This window comes from Anolis sagrei, chromosome 1 (genome assembly GCF_037176765.1).
Source record: "Anolis sagrei isolate rAnoSag1 chromosome 1, rAnoSag1.mat, whole genome shotgun sequence".
NCBI classification, from domain to species: domain Eukaryota; kingdom Metazoa; phylum Chordata; class Lepidosauria; order Squamata; family Dactyloidae; genus Anolis; species Anolis sagrei.
In genome coordinates, this window is record NC_090021.1 from 155,061,445 (window position 1) to 155,081,916 (window position 20,472).

The 20,472-nt window shown below is 40.3% G+C and overlaps 1 protein-coding gene across 2 annotated transcripts in view; it reads left to right on the top strand.

Annotated features, from left to right (window-relative positions):
• MEIS1 (Meis homeobox 1) overlaps nucleotides 1-20,472 on the top strand; it is a 222,372-nt gene that overhangs the window by 173,428 nt on the left and 28,472 nt on the right. For both annotated transcript variants that reach the window (XM_060784304.2, XM_060784320.2), the window contains exon 9: nucleotides 9,113-9,189. In XM_060784304.2, the coding sequence (XP_060640287.1) occupies nucleotides 9,113-9,189 (77 nt within the window). The remainder of the gene's footprint in view (nucleotides 1-9,112; nucleotides 9,190-20,472) is intronic.

Consider the following 20,472-nt stretch of genomic DNA (forward strand, 5'->3'; position numbering starts at 1 on the left):
AATCATTAATTCTTATTGTGAGATCTGAGGGTAATTTTGTTTGCTCCTCTAATGTGTTACAGCTCTCCCAAAGGCTTGTGCATATCCTTTCTCAAATTCCCATCTTGATCAATTGTGTGCAAATAATTAAGCTTTTAGGAGATAATGGTATGAGGCTAATGTACACAACAAACTCAAAGATCTCAAGTCACTGTTTATTGAACGTTGGTTAAATCTCCTTTGATATCCCAGAGTGATCTTGGTGATAAGTATATCTCTTAGCTGAAATCAGGGCAGTTAATAACTCACTGATTTTAAAGAGGTTTTGTTTCTAACCCTCACTTTTAAAAGAAAACTTAGAGAGAGTCGCTAGTGTTAGATAGCTTCAAAAAGAAAAAAAATAACAATAGCAACGAAAAGTGTAGTTTTAAATTGGTAGTAAACAATTGTTTTTTGGAGTGTTTGCAGGATAGTGCCTGCCATTGCTTGCAGCCTGCGATTTATTTATTTACTAGCTCGGGGACCCGGTGCAGCCCGGGTTATTTGAGAAAGGAATTGTGTATCAAGTTTGGTCTTTATCTGTTATTTATATGGCTTGCAGTGGTCTCAGGAAGTTGGTGTAAGTCCCATCATCTGTGGTCCATCCTCCTCCAAACTGCACCAGGATGGACAGTGGGTCATGCGGGCTCTGTGTGCCAAGTTTGGTCTTGATCAGTCATTAGATGAGGGTCACAGTGATCTCAGAAAGTGTTAAGGTACTGCAAGTCCCATCATCCATAGTCTGTTCTCCCTCAAACCTCACCAGAACGTTGAGTTGGCCATGGGGTCTCTGTGCCAAGTTTGGTCTTCATTGGCATTTGGATGAATGTCACTGTGGTTTCAGGAAGTGAGTGAAGGTACTGCAAGTCCCATCATCCATCATCCGTCCTCCTCCAAATAGCACCGGGATGTAGAGTGGCTCGTGGAGGCTCTGTTTGTCAAGTTTGGTCATGATTCGTCATTAGATGAGGTTTGCAGCAGTCGTGGGAAGTGAGTGGAGGTATTTCAAGTCCCATCATTCATGGTCTGTCCTCCTCGAAAGTGCACCAGGATGTAGAGTGGGTCATGGGGGTTCTGTGTGCCAAGTTTGGTCTATCAGACTTTGTTGGGGGCCACAGTGGTCTGATTGGTTTGAAAGTACTACAAATCCCATAATCTCTTATTCGTCCTCCCCCAAGCCTCCCCAGAACGTAAAGGGGGTCATGGGGATTATGTGTGCCAAATTTGGTCCAGGTCCGTCACCCGTGCTGGTCACAGTGGCCTGTGAAATTGGCAGCCAATCAGAAAGCTGCCACGTACACCGTCCTCCGCATACAAACACTGAGTTTTATTATATACATAAATTTTATTTATTTAAAATATGTATATTCCGCCCTTCTCACCCCGAAGGGGACTCAGGGCGAAGCACAGCATATAAACGGCAAACATTCAATGCCGGGACACAGATTCACATACAATACATAAACATTTTTTAAAAATCAAAATATTAAAATACACCATTTAAAACTGTCCTAGTCATCCACGTCAAATCTAATTGTCCTGGTCATCTTTCCTATTGCCACTTTATTGCCCTGTCCTGAAAGCTTGGTCCCCCAGCCAAGTTTTTACCATTCTTCTAAAGGACAAGAGGGAGGGGGCTGACCTGATCTCAACAGGATCTCAACAGGAAGGGAGTTCCATAGCCGGGGAGCCATCACCGAGAAGGCCCTGTCTCTCGTCCCCACCAATCATGCCTGTGACAATGGCGGGACGGGAAGCAGGGCCTCCCTGGAGGATCTTAATCTCTGTGATGGTTCATAGGGGGAGATGCATTCGGACAGGTAATTTGGGCGGGGGGGGGGGGGGGTGTTTAGGGCTTTATAGGCCAAAGCCAGCACTTTGAATTGTATCCAGTAGCAAACTGGTAGCCAGTGGAGCTGGCGTAACATGGGAGTTATTAACCTGGCTGCCTCTCGTTGGACTATTTGAAGCTTCCAAGCAGTCTTCAAAGGCAACCCCACATAGAGTGCGTTGCAGTAGTCTATCCTAGATGTAACGAGAGCGTGGACCACCGTGATGTGTGGAGATGCAAAAAGTCTTTGAAAGTTTTTACGGTAGCTGCCAGCGTTTCACAGATTGTTGTTCGTTACTGCAGAAGGATAGCATATAATATCTGCAGAAAGTTATAAGACAAACTCATGTGTTTCATGTGTTGAACCATATTGCTGCTCAACCTCATTGTGAACTTTGGCTGGGAGAGATTATCTGTACGGAGTAATGGCTTTCATGTGATTATAGCAATTATAGGTTTTTCATGAAACTTAACATTTATGCTACACTTAGCCAAGGAGGGTCAGATGACTATAAGCATGGCGTGGTTTAAAAGAATTTTACTCTGATACTTTAAAAGTTCTTAGGCTTTTGTGTTTTTTTTACAGTAGTAGTATTATTCAGATGGCTAATTTTATCAGCTTCCTCCTTCTAAAAATGTCCAGAACAATTGAAAATTGCTTAGTGGAGACAGCATTCTCACTCTTAGTCGCTTCAGGCTGTCTTGTAGAGTCTTGCTTTCTGCATGGAATTAGGCACAGCTTGCTGAGTTAAGTAAAATCTGATCACATGCAAGGTGGCAATGCAAAAACAAGAAAGAGAAACTGTTCTTCAAACATTACAATAATAAGTTGTTAAGTCTAAATAAAGTGTTGTCACTCTTATTTTTAAGCTTTTCAAAAACAAGACGTTTACTCAGCATATTGTGAAAAAACAGGCTCATTTCTAAGAGATACTGCATCATAAAGGAGTACAGTGGAACCTCAAGAGCATCCCAATTTAAGAACGTTTTGAGTTCATCACCGTCACTCAGCCAGGGGTTCGCTTTGACATACAAGCAGCATTTTGAGTTAAGAGCTAGTGCCAGAGGGAGCACTAGCGTGAGGATGCAGGGCTTTAGTGCTTCAAGGGAGCAGTCTCTGTGCCTTGTGTCTCGTGCTCTCATCTGCTTTGGGAGATTGCTGTCTGCTCATTTCTAAGAGACACTGCATCATAAAGGAGTACAGTGGAAACTCAAGAACATCCCAGTTTAAGAACGTTTTGAGTTCATCAACGTCACTTAGCCAGGGGTTCGCTTTGACATACAAGTCGCATTTTGAGTTAAGAGTTAGTGCCAGAGGGAGCACTAGCGTGAGAATACAGGGCTTTAGGTCTTCAAGGGAGCAGTCTCTGTGCCTTGTGCCTCATGCTCTTGTCTGCTTTGGGAGATTACTTTTTAAAATATATATTTTAATTAAGTTTTTCAGGTACAATAAAAGAGGGGAAACATTTAGTTTGTATAGAAAAGTAGGAAAGTATAAAGATATGGCCAGTAGAAGAAAAAGAAAAGAGAAAAAAGACCCACACCCGAAACTTGGAGTTGGGGTTGGGGTTTGGGTAGGGGGTTTAGTTCGACTTTCAATCTTCTTCACCTCGGATTTAATCATCTTTAGTCATTAGATCGCTCTTGATTGTTTGGCAAGCTTCTTTACATAGTCTCTCCTAAGAGCATTTCTTATTAAAATTTATCTTATCTCTATCATCCATTTCAGGTTTTCTTGTATCATAAAATTATTTATTGGTGTCCAGTCTGTCCTGGGTATTTTAATATTCTGCTTTATATTCATCAATTGGGTTAGTTTGTTCATGCTTTGGGAGATTACTGTCTGCTTTGCTCTTGTTCGCTTTGGGAGATTGCTGTCTGCTTTGCTCTTGTCCACTTTGAGGAACTTTGGGTTAGTTGATTTTGTGTGGTTTTTATTCCTGGTATGTTTGCCTTCATGAAGAGAGAGAGAGAGGAAGAGAGAGTGAGAGAGAGAGGGAGACTGGAATGAATACAGTATGAAGAAGAAAATGATGCTTCTGCCTCTTCACTTTGTGCTTCCTTGCCACAATTTTGTGCTTCTACCATTTTAAAGTTGATCTTTCTTTTTCATTATTCCATAGAAATGTGCATTTGTACATTATTTTTTTATTTATAAGTATATTTAATTATTTTAAAACACATAACAAAAATGGGGGGAGGGTTTGGGGGACCAGAATGAACTAATAGCATTTCAATGCATTTAGAATCATACAATCATACAATCAGAGAGTTGGAAGAGACCTCATGGGCTATCCAGTCCAACCCCCTGCCAAGAAGTAGAAAAATTGCATTAAAAGCACCCCTGACAGATGGCCATCCAGCCTCTGTTTAAAAGCGTCCAAAGAAGGAACCTCCACCACACTCCGGGGCAGAGAGTTCCACTGCTGAACAGCTCTCACAGTCAGGAACAGGCCCGTAGCCAGGATTTCATTTGGGGGGGGGGGAATTTCAAGGGGGGTTCAGGGGGGATGAGTTTTGGGGGGGGGGGGGCTGAGTCTGAGTGAAAGAGGGTTTACCCTACCAAACCTTTTGTATCATTACCCCAGTACCCCCATGCATATGGGATATATTGAGTATGGTGATCAGATCATGATATGAATAAACATAACAGTTTAAATAATGCACCAGTAAGGCCTTTTCGCGAACCACCATGAGAATTTCGGGGGGGGGGGGGGGCTGAAGCCCCTCAAGCCCCCCCCTCCCCCGTTACATGCCTGGTCAGGAAGTTCTTCCTCATGTTCAGATGGAATCTCCTTTCTTGTAGTTTGAAGCCATTTAAATGGGAAATTCGCTTTGAGATAAGAATGAAACAAATGAAACTCTTAACTCAAGGTACTATTGTAATTCGAATGGGTACAATGGCTCCTGCATCATGATTTGATGTCACAACCTGTTGTTTTCTTCACTTTGTCGGGTCATTTTGGAAAACGGTATTGATAATAAATAATAAAACTTTATTTGTGTACCGCTCTATCTCCCCTAGCAGACTCAAGGCAGTTTCCACATGAGCAAAGCAACGCAAAAACATACAGAGTAGCCATTTAAAACTTAGACATAAAACTATTAACACAGTCATATACATTTTAAAAGCCAGTTCCAAAACTATTCCATCATGCAAAATAAGCTACCAATGGCCAGAATGTAGCTTGAATAGAATTGCACTACTATTCTGGAGGAGGCACCATAATCTGCAATCTCACGCAAAGCTGTTTTACAGAAGTAAAATAGGTAGTGGTCATGCATGTAGCCGGGGGGGGGGGGGGGTGGCTTGGGGGGCTTCAGCCCCAACCCCCCCGAAATTCTCATGGTGGTCCACGAGAAGGCCTTACTGGTACATTATTTAAACTGTTATATTTATTCATATCATGATCTGATCACCATGCTCAATATATCCCATATGCATGGGGGGGGAGGGGTATTGGGGTAACGATACAAAAAGTTTGCTAGGGTAGACCCTCTTTCACTCAGACTCGCCCCCCCCCCCCCCCCCCCGAATCATACTCAGCTCCCCCCGATACAAAATCCTAGCTACGGGCCTGGTAGTGGTGAAGGAGAATGGTAGAAGAGGGGTCTGGGAATAAGGCACCGTTGTCGATTCTTACACATTTCAAGCTCCTGGCTCTTCACATCCACAGGTAGAGGGTTACAAAGGAAAGCAATGTGACAAAAAAGCCTACAGAGATGACTTTCACCACTATGTTTGAATGGTTAATAACACTGAATCTTTATAGGGGATGCAGTGTCCCTACTATTTATACCTTAGCATATGTAGGTTGTTGGGAGTGGTGGCCTGGACACCATGACTGGCATTACCAAAAATTATTTTGATGTTTTATAAAATAAAAGACTTTCCCAAAAGCAAGAGAGGTAGCCATCAAATTTTATGCTGAAGCCAAACATCACAGTCAAGGGAGTGTAGGTAGCCAGTTAAACAGTACTTTATGGCAACATTAAAGGTCAAAACTATCAAGCAAACAAAACCATCCAACAGTTCATGAGAAATGACTAAATGTTAATGTTCTTTCAATAAAAATAGTTATATAAACTTCCAATGTTGCTGCAGGTGTTCAGTAGGTTTAATTCAATTAGAATTGTTAAATTACCGTCATTTTTATATTATAACTTTCTGACAACGTTTCTTAGAAGCTGAAAAGTACCATTACGCCACACATTCCTTGTCCAGATCTCCTGTTTGCTGACCCATATTTGTTTTCATGCAGCAGCATGTTTTGGGACGCTTCTTGAAAGTAAATTCCAAAGCACAATCTGTTCTAGGTTTTTGTAAGATTCTGTTCAAGAAGCCATGTTGATGAACAAGGCTGTCCTTGTGTGAAAATATATGAAAGATCACAATGCCTTGAATATGTCAGGAGGGCCTTCCTTTTTCCACACTATTATTGTGTGCTTTCAAGACTTCCCAACTTATGACAACCCTAAAGTTAATCTATAGTTGAGTTTTCTGTAGTGAGAGAATGCAACTCATACAAGGTTAGCTAGTGGGTTTCCACAGCTGAGCGAGGATTCAAGCCTCAATCCAATACCTAGACCACTGTCTGTGAATACTACATCATGCTGGCTTTTATATAAAAAGGAAAAGGTTGTCTCCTGACATTAAGTCCAGTCATGTCTGACTCTGGGGTGTGGTGCTCATCTCCATTTCTAAGCCGAAGAGCCAGCGTTGTTCGTGGACACCTCCAAGGTCATGTGGCCGGCATGACTGCATGGAGCGCCACCGGGGGCTCTGGCTTTTATATAGCCATCCTCAAAATATTAGAGGTGGGGAAAGGGCTATTATTGCACGGCAGTGTCTCTGTGCATATTTCGTAGCAAATATTGTTCACAAGTATATTACTTTTTCTAATTTAATTTTGAAATCTTAGAATGTTTATAACTGTTTTAACTGTTGTTTAATTATGATCACTTAATTTGATGTTCGGCATCTAATGGTTACCTATTACAAAGCTGCCCTGAGTCCCCTGTCGAGGATGAGAAGGATGGGGTACAAATGCTTGAAATAAATAAGTAAATAAATAAATACTGTTTTTTGGTCGTATCAAATTGAGAAATTGCAAGTCGCTTCTGGTGTGAGAGAATTGGCCGTCTGCAAGGACGTTGCCCAGGGGATACCCAGATGTTTTGATGTTTTACCATTCTTGTGGGAGGCTTCTCTCATGTCCCCACATGAGGAGCTGGAACTGACAGAGAGAGCTCATCCACACTCTCCCCAGATTTGAACCTGCGATCTGTCAGTCTTCAGTCCTGGGGTTTAACCCACTGCGCCACCGGGGGCTACTAAATGTACATAGAAGTTTATCTCACTAGTACTTAGGATCAGTAGTGCATTACTCAATAGTCTTTGGGCTCACCAAACACCTGAACTTGCCCTCTGCCACTACCTGTGATGCACATGTTTCATACTCAGGGCCGTAGCCAGAGGGAGGTTTCAGGGGTGTGTGTGTGTTAAGGGTTCCACCCCCCCCAAAAAAGAGTTCACCCCCCCCCCCCCCGCCCCGCCAAAAAAAACCTGGTTTACTCATGAATTTTAACTGGCTAACCAATTTATGAGTAAACCAAGTTTCTGACACAATTCAGGATGGGGTTGAACCCTTAACCCCTATCAAACTCAAGGCCCGCAGGCTGAATTCAGCCCACCATGTTATTTTATGTGTCCCTGTAGATTCTGGACTACAATTTCTGTATTCCTCATCACAGACCTGTAGCCAGGATTTTGATTCGGGGGGTACTGAGTTTGATTTGGGGGGGGGGAGTGAGTTTTATTCAAAGGGGGGGGGTGAGGATCTGCCCTAGCAAACCTTTTGTATCGTTATCCCAATAGCCCCATGCATATGGGATATATTGAGCGTGGTGATCAGATCATGATATGAATAAACATAACAGTTTAAATAAAGTACCAGTAAGGCCTTCTCGCAGACCGCCCTGAGAATTTCGGGGGGGGGGGGGGTCTGAAGCCTCTGAAGCATGCCTGCCTCATCATTAGACCTCTGATAGTTGTGATATGTCAGCATCTGGAAGGCTTTAGTTTGTTCTGGATAGCGAAGTTTGGATTTAGATACAAGGCTGAATGATGTCTGACTTTCAAATATCCTTTAACCCTTCACCAATCTCAGAGCCACAAATGCTGTTGGGTTGCCATACCCATTATCCACAGTCTGCATGATCAATAATCAAAACTGTTGTTCAGTAATATATGGGGACCCAAATTGGGTAAAAACTAGAGAACGCCAAAAACTATGAACAAAAATTATAGTTGGGTCTCTGCACACATGTAGCGGGGGGGGGGGGGGGGCTTGAGGGGCTTCAGCCCCCCCCCCCCCCCCGAAATTCTCAGGGTGGTCTGCGAGAAGGCCTTACTGGTACATTATTTAAACTGTTATGTTTATTTATATCATGATATGATCACCAAACAATATATCCCATATGCATGGGGGTATTGGGATAACAATATAAAAGGTTTGCTAGGGAAGATCCTCAGCCCCCTTCCCCCCCCCCCCCCCCCGAATCAAGCTCAGTCCCCCCAAATCAAAATCCTGTCTATGGGCCTGGGTCTCTGTATCCACAGATTCTCCCTTCATGGATCCTGCAGCCCTTCAGAGGCAATCATAAGGCTGATGTGACCCATGATGAAAACGAGCTTGACATCCCTGTACTAAACCTTAGTGTGTTATTCTCAGAAACACCTCCCCACCAGTAAACTGTTCCCAGGATTGAAATTATGGTGGCGAAATATATCACATGAAACAGCAATACTTGTGTATACATTATACTCATTAGCACAGCCAATGCCCATTTTAAAAAATTTCATGAATCCAATTAATGCTTGAGCTGTTTGTGGGACCGTTTCATTGTGCTATGGAAGATGTAGGAAACGGCAGCATGCACAAGTGTCTCAAATAAGGGTTTTAAAAATAGCATTACTGCAACAACTCTCTATTCCTTAGTAGCACCGTACTTGCTTGTATCTTAAGCAGCTCTTTCTGCACTTCACTAATCATTATAATTGGCTTGTCTTTTACTGCCATTAATTATATGATGTAGTAGCCCATTAATAATTATGTGAGTGCCACACCTCAGCATTTTCATCTTTAATTATAGAGACTGCACTTTTATGATTCCACAAAATGGCTGGTAAAACTATTATTTTTATACACGCATACTTATATAATATATAATATAATGTACCTCTACTTTGGTGTCTTACAGCATCCTTACCCTTCAGAAGAACAGAAGAAGCAGTTGGCACAAGACACAGGACTCACAATACTTCAAGTGAACAATTGGTAAGTAATTGTACTTTAATGTTTACACACAATCAGTATTCAGCCTCTGGCAACCTCAGCTAATGATTTGCATTATGATAATGCATCCCTTCAGTAGCCTGCATTCTTTGCTACTTTATGGCTATAAAATCAGCATAGCTTAGTGGATGGTTTCTGTTAGGAGAACTAGTTATTGTACTCCCGCAGAATTATAGATATTTGCTTTCCCATAGCTTGAGAAAGCGTTTGGTTTCAGTGCCCAAGTATTTGTGTGGTGCTTTCCCAACGTTAGATTTCCGAACATAAGTATTTATGCAGTTCTTGGCTCGAACGTGTCTCTTTAGGCCACCTTTCAAGAAATCACTTTCTCAGCAGTCAGGAAATTACAAATAGATTAACCATTGTTATAGGTCTTTATTTCAGTTTTCGGTTTCATTTGTATGAAACCATTATTCACAAAGCTGCAATCCAGCCTGTGAGCTGCTTAAATCCCATTAAAGAAACTGTAAATTAAGCAGCCTGAGTCCAGGATTACATCCATGATTAAGAAAAGTGGTTCTGGAATTGTTGTACAACATTCATTTAAAAGAGAAGAAACTAAAGCGGATCTTTCCAAATTCTGTGTTTGGGGAAAACCTACGTATACATAAAATTAGCTTGTTTTTAAAGTATTTAGCCTTCTCTGCTTCTGATGATAAGGGCCCTAAATTAACCCTCATCCCCACCATTATAAAACTTTAAAAAATGATTTGTCGTTGGTTCTTGTACTGAAATGTGAATTTTGTACATCACCCCAGAACATGGCTTGTATCTGGGGCATACTGAAATCTAATGCTGTGTCAAATTAAGTGTATCTAATTAATTGTTCTAATATTTTTAGATTAGTATTTACGATGTAGAAACCTTATCCTCTTTGATGTAATACCCAGAAAATGTCCAAGGCGAGCTCAAAGCCGAGTGTGGTGGGTGGGTGGGGGGAGATGGAAGAGGGTCAGTTTCTAGACAAAAGTATTTCTGTTTTTATTCAGTAAATGTCAGAGATTAATATTTTCAAGGCTTTGATTGCATGGCCTAATCCATATTAGTGAATAAATTTGGTTTTGATGCCTTAGTGTGCTTATATTAACAAACCTTTCTCAGTTAGAGCGACTAGGGACTGATGAGAGAGGTTTCAGATATATTAAACCCTATTACAGAAAATGTAATTTCTGTCAATATAATCCCATGTATTCTTCAATTTAGTACTTTGGAGATAACAAGCTACTTACAATATATTTGCCTTCAGAGGATTAATTCACAAACTGCACTATCTGCGAGACACAGATGGACTCACATAATCATAGCTTGTAAGGTTATCAATTTCTGTGACCTTACAGCAGGCTTGGGAGATCAATTTGTTGTTACCTTTTAAATATGTTGAATAATGAAATCACAGAATTCTTTGTATGCTGAATTGTATTTCCACATACTTATTTTTGAATGCTACATTTAAAGCCCATTCCCAAATGAGAAAGTATTACATGTCAATCACTAATAGGGACATCAGAATATGATATTCATTGAGAATCCTTATTTGCAGGAAAATATAAATATGTGTTTGTGTGTGGTTTCTTATACTTTCAAGAAGTCAAAAATGGTTTCCAGTCCAAATATTTCTCTAACCTCCCATTTATTTAACTGGAAGTATTTACGTATTATATGTTTAAATCTCCTTCATTGAAATCAATGAAATATAAATTGGTTGGACTGAATCATGATCCATAGCAGTCATAGAAACATCTCAGGAATATTTCAATATTTATTTATTTATTTTATTTATCGTGTCATCCGCAACCAGAACATTGTATTACATTTCTAACAGAACAAAACAAACAAACAGATTAAAAAACCCACAAATTTTGCAAACTTGGTAGCTGATTAAATGTCCTTTGACCAGTATCTGGCCACTTGGAGTGCCTCTGGTGTTGCCGCAAGAAGGTCCTCCATCGTGCATGTGGCAGGGCTCAGGTTGCATTGCAGCAGGTGGTCAGTGGTTTGCTCTTCTCCACACTCTCATGTCGAGGATTCAACTTTGTAGCCCCATTTCTTAAGATTGGCTCTGCATCTTGTGGTGCCAGAGCGCAGTCTGTTCAGCGCCTTCCAAGTCGCCCAGTCTTCTGTGTGCCCAGGGGGGAGTCTCTCATTTGGTATCAGCCATTGGTTGAGGTTCTGGGTTTGAGCCTGCCACTTTTGAACTCTTGCTTGCTGAGGTGTTCCAGCGAGTGTCTCTGTAGATCTAAGAAAACTATTTCTTGATTTAAGTCGTTGACGTGCTGGCTGATACCCAAACAAGGGATGAGCTGGAGATGTCTCTGCCTTGGTCCTTTCACTATTGGCTGCAATTTCCGGCGGATGTCAGGTGGTGCAATACCAGCTAAGCAGTGTAATTTTTCCAGTGGTATAGGACGCAGACACCCTGTGATAATGCGGCATGTCTCATTAAGAGCCACATCCACTGTTTTAGTGTGGTGAGATGTGTTCCACACTGGGCATGCATGCTCAGCAGCAGAGTAGCACAGCGCAAGGGCAGATATCTTCACTGTATCTGGTTGTGATCCCCAGGTTGTGCCAGTCAGCTTTCATATGATATTGTTTCTAGCACCCACTTTTTGCTTGATGTTCAGGCAGTGCTTCTTGTAGGTCAGAGAACGGTCCAGAGTGACTCCCAGGTATTTGGGTGCGCTTTATATTCCATCATATTTCAATGATGGAATATAAATTGGTTGGATTGAATCATGATCCATAGCAGTCAAATGTAGGTACAGTAGAAACATCTCATGGAATATTTCAACGCTGTTGTTGAGATTTTATATCGGGAACCTTTTGCTGTTTAGATATTTTGGGTTTCAATGGTTAGATGTCCTGGCCATCCTTGTCATAGGATTATGAGAACTGTAGTTCAAAAGATCTTGAAGGTCTTCACTTTCTTATGTAGAATGATTGAGATAATGGGTTGTCGAAAGAAATGTGAATGAATGGAAACTGGGAACTAATAGTAAAAAGTAAAGGTTTCCCCTTGACATTAAGTCTTGTCATATCAGACTCTGGGGTGTGGTGCTCATCTCCATTTCTAAGCCAAGGGAGCCGTAGATGCCTCCAAGGTCATGTTACAGGCATGACTGCATGGAGTGCAAACTAATAGTATTATTTATACCCTACCTTTCTCCCAGAATAGAATTCAAGGCAGTTATAGACATGCTTCTGTAATAATATGCATGGAAGTTTATGATGTGTACTGTAATATTTGGGTACTTCCACAGTTCCCTAAAGGCAGCAGATCCTATCTGATCTTGGATGGGAGATCACTAAAGAGTACCAGGTGCTATAGGCTACGTTTCAGAGGAAGGAGTTGGCAATACCACCTTGAAGTGTTCCTGGCCTAAGAAAATCCTGTGAAATTCATGGGGTCTCCATAAATCAACAGGTCAACAGGTGACTTGAAGCCACACACACAAATGCACTCACACATCACAATTTTTCCTTCTGTCCAACTTTGTTGGCTTTACCTTTACCATTGTCTAGCTTTGCTCCATTGCTGGTTGAGAAAGTCTTTGTGCAAGAACAGACTAGTTGCTGTTTCTTTGTGAATCATCCAGCTCCATATCTTTGAAAGCAAGCTTATACACTTGTTCTTTTTGTTAGATGGAGTTATTAGTTCAGTTCAGTTTGAATTTTGTGCTACTCTTTTGTATGTTCTTTTAGTTTGTGCTGCTCTTTACATGCTTTTATTTTAATTTTTTTTTTGCTTTGAATGTTGTTGTATACGTAATCTACATAGGTTATTTTCCTTTTGCTTTGAAAGAATGAGCTACACACTCTTAAATAAAGAGGTCAGAGATATTTACCAGCCAGAAAAACTGAAAGTGAGAGAACAGACACAGAATAGCAAAAGTTGTGAGTTCATTAGAATTTGAGGAGACTAGAGACACATTGCAACAAATTGCTTCCAAGAAATATTTAGCTCATGTGGATCAGGAAGCAGTAATTTCTGTTAAAGTCAGTACTGCTTTAATATTTTTCTTGCTCTTTTGAAATGATACATGTCCATTATTCTGAACAAAGAATATTGGGGCTGGGGTGATCTAGAAATTATTTTATTTCCAATATTTCTATCCCGTTCCTTCTCACTCAGGACAGCTTGCATTTGGCAGCAATTCAATGCCACTACATATAACACAGCAATATAATAACAATTAAAACAATAAGTAAAACATTCATTAAAATAGTAAAAAAAACACACAGTATTAATAGCTGTAACAGCATCAAATAGAAATATAATCTTTTATTGTTCACTCGCATCAGCTGTATTAGAGCAAGTGAAAGTATATTTCGAGAAGCATGATATGTCCTTCGAATGATAAATTGTAAGTTTAGACAGTATTTTGTCAACTAGTATGAATGATGGATATGACTGACATTTAATATCCTATGGGATGTAGGTGTGGTTTAGGATAGTTTTTAAAGGTAGTTTGTGTATATTGATGAACACATGGCATTTTAGAACAGAGATGGGGCAATGGGCAGACTGTGTAATGCATGCAGGATTTTTGCCAGCTCCAGAAAGTCTGGAAAATCTGTGCTGTGGTTCAGGACAGTAAAGCATTGGTCTCATATTGGGAAAACTGGTTCTTTTACCGTAGTATCAATCTGATTCTCAAGCCTGGACTAATCTCCATTTCTCGTGGAATCCCAGGTTCTTGGAAACCAATAAGCAACCTTCTCAAGATTACAACCATCCTCCATACACCTTAACATACCACTCCCAGGCTTAGATGGTTGGCCATGATGGTTCTAAAAGAATCAGATGCACACATATGCATTTCTGAGCAATAAAAATTATAAAAACTATGTCCTCTCGTTCAAATCCTCATCCGTTCCATCGTCTTAACAGTTCCTGGGTCATTTTCTGATTCAAGTTTGTCTGTTTATCCTGAGGTTCCGAATGCTTGCTCGAAGAGTTTTCACTCTTTTTCGAAAGGTCAGGAGGGAGGGGGCTGATCTAATATCCCTAGGCAGGGAGTTCCACAGCCGAACAGAAGGCCCTGTCTCTCGTCCCTGCCAGACATTCTCGCAAAGCAGGTGGGATCAAGAGCAGGGCGTCCTCCGACGATCTCAAATTCCTGGTGGGTTTGTAGGAAGGGATGCATTTGGATAGATAAGCTGGGCTGGAACCATTTAGGGCTTTATAGGCTAAAGCCAGCACTTTGAATTGTGCCCGGTAGCTAAATAAATAAATAAATAAATAAATTCTATAATCTGGTTCTGAAAGTGGTTCTGCTGGTGCAGAGGCAGCCGTAGGTAATTTTCAACGGTAAACAAACAGTATTTTGGCACACATACCCCCAACCAATCATTGATATATATTTTCTGTTCATCGTAGAGTTCTGTGTGCCATATTTGGTTCAGTTCCATCATTGGTGGAGTTCAGAATGCTGTTTGATTGTAGATGAACTAGACATCCCAGTAACTACAACTCGCATATGTCAAGGTCTATTTCCCCCCAAGAGCGTCTCAAGAGCGCCCCTGGGCAAAATCAACTATACTGCAAATGCTTACTTTGCGTAATGGGTTGAGCCGCCCCTGTTCTGGTGCTATTTTATTTTTTTCTTGGAGACCTCAAAACACACAAATACGGTGAGAGACAGTTAGGCAATTAGTTGCAAAGAGTTTAGGACTTTTGATAGTTCAAAAGGTTCCTTAAAAACAGATAAACATGAGTGTGTTTTCAAAATAAAATGAATGTAAATTCATTCCCACTATAAAAGAGACATCTTGGCATCCAAGTCACCACAGACTACCAAGTATATTGAGGTCTGTCAGGAATGCGTGTCTGAAGGTGTGTGGCTCAAGGCCTGGGGAATTTGCTTTCTTCAGATAAGTGAAAAGTGCTTTGCCACCAAACACACACAGGGAGCTGTAAAAGTAAATTGGAGAGAAACTCACAGTAGCCCAGATACCTTGAATCTCACAATATGGCTTTTCCAGTAAAGGTCATACATTGCTGCAGTCTTCCCTCTGGCAAAAAAGATGTGGGATATTAGTGGTCCTAATCTCTCAGCTAGTTTTGATCAGTCAAGATAAACAAGAGTTTTACTACGCTTTGCCAGACTGATGGAGTAGTGGCTCTGCAAAGTTCACTTCTAATGACTCTAGTCACTCCGCATTCTCTGAAAACTAAGGGTAAGTGACGGTTTGGGGCGCATTTTTTAGTGACAGCTAAAATACGAGTCTTATTTTCTTAGATCACTCTTCTATCCTTTCTGTTACAGTTAAGGAGACATGCTGAGTTGTGAATCTGTGAAATAACATGAATACTTTTATGAGCAATCAAAGTTACAATAAATACAAGTATGTGGTCGTAAATGTTAAAACCTTTCCAGATTATCCTCTCCAAGAAGAATAATCTAAAATCAATCAGGGATCATCATGTTTAAAGGGCTGGTCTGCTTTTTTCTCATGCTCAAGCATGATTTAATAATGCTCTTACAGATGTTGTTTAAACATTTAGCTATGGGCTGTTTTCCCCATATAGTAAAATATGGGGAAAACACTGGGGGGAAAAATAAAAGCGAAAAAGCAGATGGAGAAAACGGCACATGACGATATAAAAGGCAGTATAATGCTGCATCATGTTTGTTCAGCTAAATAAAATTCAGTCAATCAATGACTCAAACAACTTGCAAGGGAATAATCTTTAATATATGGAAAGAGTCCAGAAATCAAACAGAAAGGTTCATTCGGAATAAATAACTATGTTATTTTTAAACGCTGGGCACAGTGTTGCAAAGTAAAGCACTTCTGATCCTTTATTTGATTCACTGGGAGAGGTAACTGCATATTACATTTATAAGTGTTTAATTTTTGCCGCATTCTGCTCATTCTCAATGTACATACTAAATTTGGTCTTCTAAATGCACATTATGCGACACTTGCAAACAGATTTCCACATTTATGTTTTCAGTAAGTCTTAGCTAATTGTAATGCCTTTCACCTTAAATGTCCAACTGTGATGTTCCTTTTACATCTGTGATCTATTTTTTTTCCTTAATGAAAACAATCAGTAGTTGCTAGGCTAAAAGCACAGAGGTAGCTCCCACACCCACAATAATTAAAGTTAGCCAAAGGTATTCCGTTTGTGTATTATTTAAATGGTTGTGGAGTGTTACTACATAGCTAAGCTGAATTACCAGTATACTATTAGAGAAGCTCAACAAGCAGCTTTACATGTTTTGGTTCTAAAAGACAGGACCAATGTGCAGGAGATAGGAAGCTGATTTGTGGTTTTTTGGGGAATCTAGAGCAGTGGTTCTCAACCATCCTAATGTTGCAACCTCATTATTATTATTATTATTATTATTATTATTATTATTATTATTATTAAAACTTTTATATCCCAATCTTCTCTACCTCCGTGGAGGGACTCAGACCAGCTAACAGCAGACATTTAATGCACAAATACAACTAAAAACATCATAAAATCATAATAAAATACAGACAGAATAAATACATATAAGCCAAATCGCCAAGATAGAATCAAGTTCAACTCAGTCCGCAAATGTGGTCAGTAATTATTAGGTTATTGCTGGACTCAACCAATTATTCTGGGAATGCTTTGTCCCAGAGTCAGGATTTCACTAGCTTTCTGAAGCTCAGGAGGGAAGGGGGAGATCTGATCTCCATCGGGAGAGAGTTCCACAGCTGAGGGGCCACCACCGAGAAGGCCCTGTCTCTCGTCCCCACCAGATGCAATTGTAGTAATTTTATTGATTAGCCCTTAGGCCATATCACAATAAGAAACAGAACAACAAGGCCTGAAAAGACCTGATCACACTCCACGTAGTAAGTTAAAATAAAACACTTATAACAATATAGTAAATAAATATGATAAGACATGATAAAACTGATAAATTTCAAATGTGGTGGGACCGAGAGCAGGGCCCCTCCAGAAGATCTTAACAACCTTGATGGTTCATAGGGGAGAATACGTTCGGACAGGTAAACTGGGACGGATACAGTTCCCCATATTAATACAGTTCCTCATATTGTGGTGACCCCCACCCATAAGATTATTTTTGTTGCTACTTCACAACTGTAATTTTGCTACTGATATGAACCATAATGTAAATATTTGATATGCAGGATGTATTTTCAATCACTGGGAAAAAATTGACACAAATACCCAATACACCCAAATTTGAGTACTGGTGGGATTGAAGGATAGTATTGATTTTGTCATTTGGGAGTTGTGGTTGCTGGGATTTATAGTTCGCTTACAATCAAAGAGCATTCTGAATTACTAATTTTATTCTGAATTATTAATTTAATTTTATCTTAAAAATAAAACTGAATGTTATTGTACATTTATAAGAAGAAACCTTTTTTTAAAAAAAAATAATGTTCCTAAATATTACAAAAATTATTGAGTAACAGGGATCATTCTATGTAGGAGGGTGTTTACATACCATTTCTAAATACTTAAATAAGGACACTAAGCTATTTTACCTTCAGCATTTTGTTTCCATAAAGACAGTTGCCTTTTTAAAAAAGCAACAACAGAGAAGGTAAATGTTGAAAGGAAGCTGGTGGTCTGGAATTCCATTCGAAGCAAGGTTTTGTTCTATATCTATAAAATCTCGCCTATGAATATTTACAAATCATTTCCTTCTTATGGCTTTTTTTGTTGTTGTTGCTTGCAGAGACCTGATCTCTACCTATTTTGTGCCAATAGTTATTGAGAGTAGCATGTAGTGATTAGCCATTGAGAACTGAAATGCCAACAAACCGAGAACTCTTCCCCCAGAGAGCCTCTCTCTCACTTACATCATAAACTTGCTTCAGGCTGAGCCTACATAAAAGAAGCTGCATTTTGAGTGGTTAAAAAGTCAGCCTGAAATATTAAAAATGGGGCAAATGTTGCCTCCTTGCTGGATAAAACAATTTTCTCTTCGTAGGAATGAAATGGAGCCAGAGGCATGATGGAAGGAAGAGCATTTGATGGTGTACATTTGCTCATACGATTCAGTTTACCTATTGAATACCTACTTCCTCTTTTAAAAAAACACCTCTTATTTGTTTAAATATAAAATTGGAAGTATTTTTTTTCCTGAAAAACTAAGAATATATAACAGTAAGACAGAATATGTTCTTGTCTTGAATTTGGGAGCACCTACCAACATTATTCTTTGCTGTTACTACAGAACAGAATCTATATAAATAAAAATGTAATGTTAGTTCGTGCTACCATCAGAACTCAAAAACCACTGGGGGAATTGACACCAAATTTGGACACAAGACACCTAACAGTCCAATGTATGTCCTCCACTCAAAAAAATTGATTTTGTCATTTGGAAATTGTTGTTGCTGGGATTTATAGTTTACCTACAATCAAAGGGCATTCTGAACTCCATCAATGATGGAATTGAATCAAACATGGCATACAGGACTTCCATGACCAACAGAACACACTGGAAGGGTTTGGTGGGCATTGACCTTGAGTTTGGGAGTTGTAGTTCACCTACATCCAGAGAGCACTGTGGACTCAAACAATGATGGATCTGGACCAAACTTGACACAAAAAATCCATATGCCTAAATATGAACACAGATGGAGTTTGGAGGAAATAGACTTTGACATTGGGGATTTATAGTTACTGGGATTTATAGTTCACTACAATCAAAGAGCATTCTGAAACCTACAAACGACAGAAATGAGGCAAACTTCCCACACAGAACCCCCATGACCAACAGAAAATACTTAAGGCCATCCAGTCCAACTCTCTTCACCAGGGCAAGAAAATGTAATCAGAGCCCTCCTGACAAAGAGCCATCCAGCCATAGATATAGATAGATATGTTTCTCTCACACACAGAGAGAGATATAGTATCATAGATTTGAAAGAGATCCTTAAAGAAGGAGTATGATATGTTGCATATTCCAGAGTAGGCAAACCAGACACTCTCCGCACCAACACTGACAAAGAAACAACAAGAAATACTGTTTACTCACAAGCAGAAAGGAATTACATATATTAGAAACCAACACTTTCTCATTACTTTATTTTCCAGATCACCAGACTGGGCCACAGCAACACGTGGCAGGGGACAGCTAGTGAGAAATATAAGAGATCAGTGTTTTGGTCTCCTGTAAATCTTCTAATCTGTTCACTATTGTGGTAACATATGGTACAGGTGATGACCTCAGTAATACTTCTAGATTGGCTCAAGCAGGGAATACCCAGAGCACTATGTTTCAAACTAAATGGGTCCCTAATCTCTCCCTTTTCATTCTGATTGGGATTCTTTGTGTAATTTTAGCAGTCTGTTTTAACTTTTGGATGTAATAGTCCATATCTCATCTCTGTGCGTAGTCAGTGTACCAAGGCTGTACTTCCTAATTAAATATTCCATCTATGTCAGAAGCAAAGAGCTGGAAAATAAATGCTCTTTCTGTTGAATAAACGGCCAATTCAGCAGTGTGTCTAAGAAGTGTGTAGACAGGGCCCAATCCATGTTACTACATTTAGGCCCCAATTACACTGCCATATAATGCACTTTAAAACTGCATTACATGGTCTGGGTAGGTTCATATAATGCAGTTTAACACACTTATAATGCACTTTAAAACTGCATTATATGGTCGGGGTATGCTCATATAATGCAGTTTAACACACTGAACTGCGCCCTTCACCACTGGAGAAACTGCACTGTCTAGCCAGTATTGCACCACCTGACATCGGCCGGGAAGTAGCAACCAATAGTGAAAGGACCAAGGCAGTGACCTCTCCAGCTCATCCCGTTTGGGTATGAGCCAGCACATCAATGACTTAAATCAAGAAATAGTTTTCTAAGATCTACAGAGACACTCGCTGGAACACCTCAGCAAGCGAAAGTCCAAAAGTGGCAGGCTCAAACCCAGAACCTCAATCAATGGCGATACCAAATGAGAGACTCCCCCCTGGGCACACAGAAGACTGGGCGACTTAGAAGGCGCTGAATAGACTGCACTCTGGCACCACGAGATGCAGAGCCAGCCTTAAGAAATGGGGCTACAAAGTGGAACCCATGGCATGCGAGTGTGGAGAAGAGCAAACTACAGACCACCTGCTACAATGCAACCTGAGCCCTGCCACATGCACAATGGAGGACCTTCTTGCAGCAACGCCAGAGGCACTCCAAGTGACCAGCTACTGGTCAAAGGACATTTCATCAACTACCAAGCTTGCAAACTTTGTGTTTTGTTAGTCTGTTTGTTAAAAATGCAATGCAAC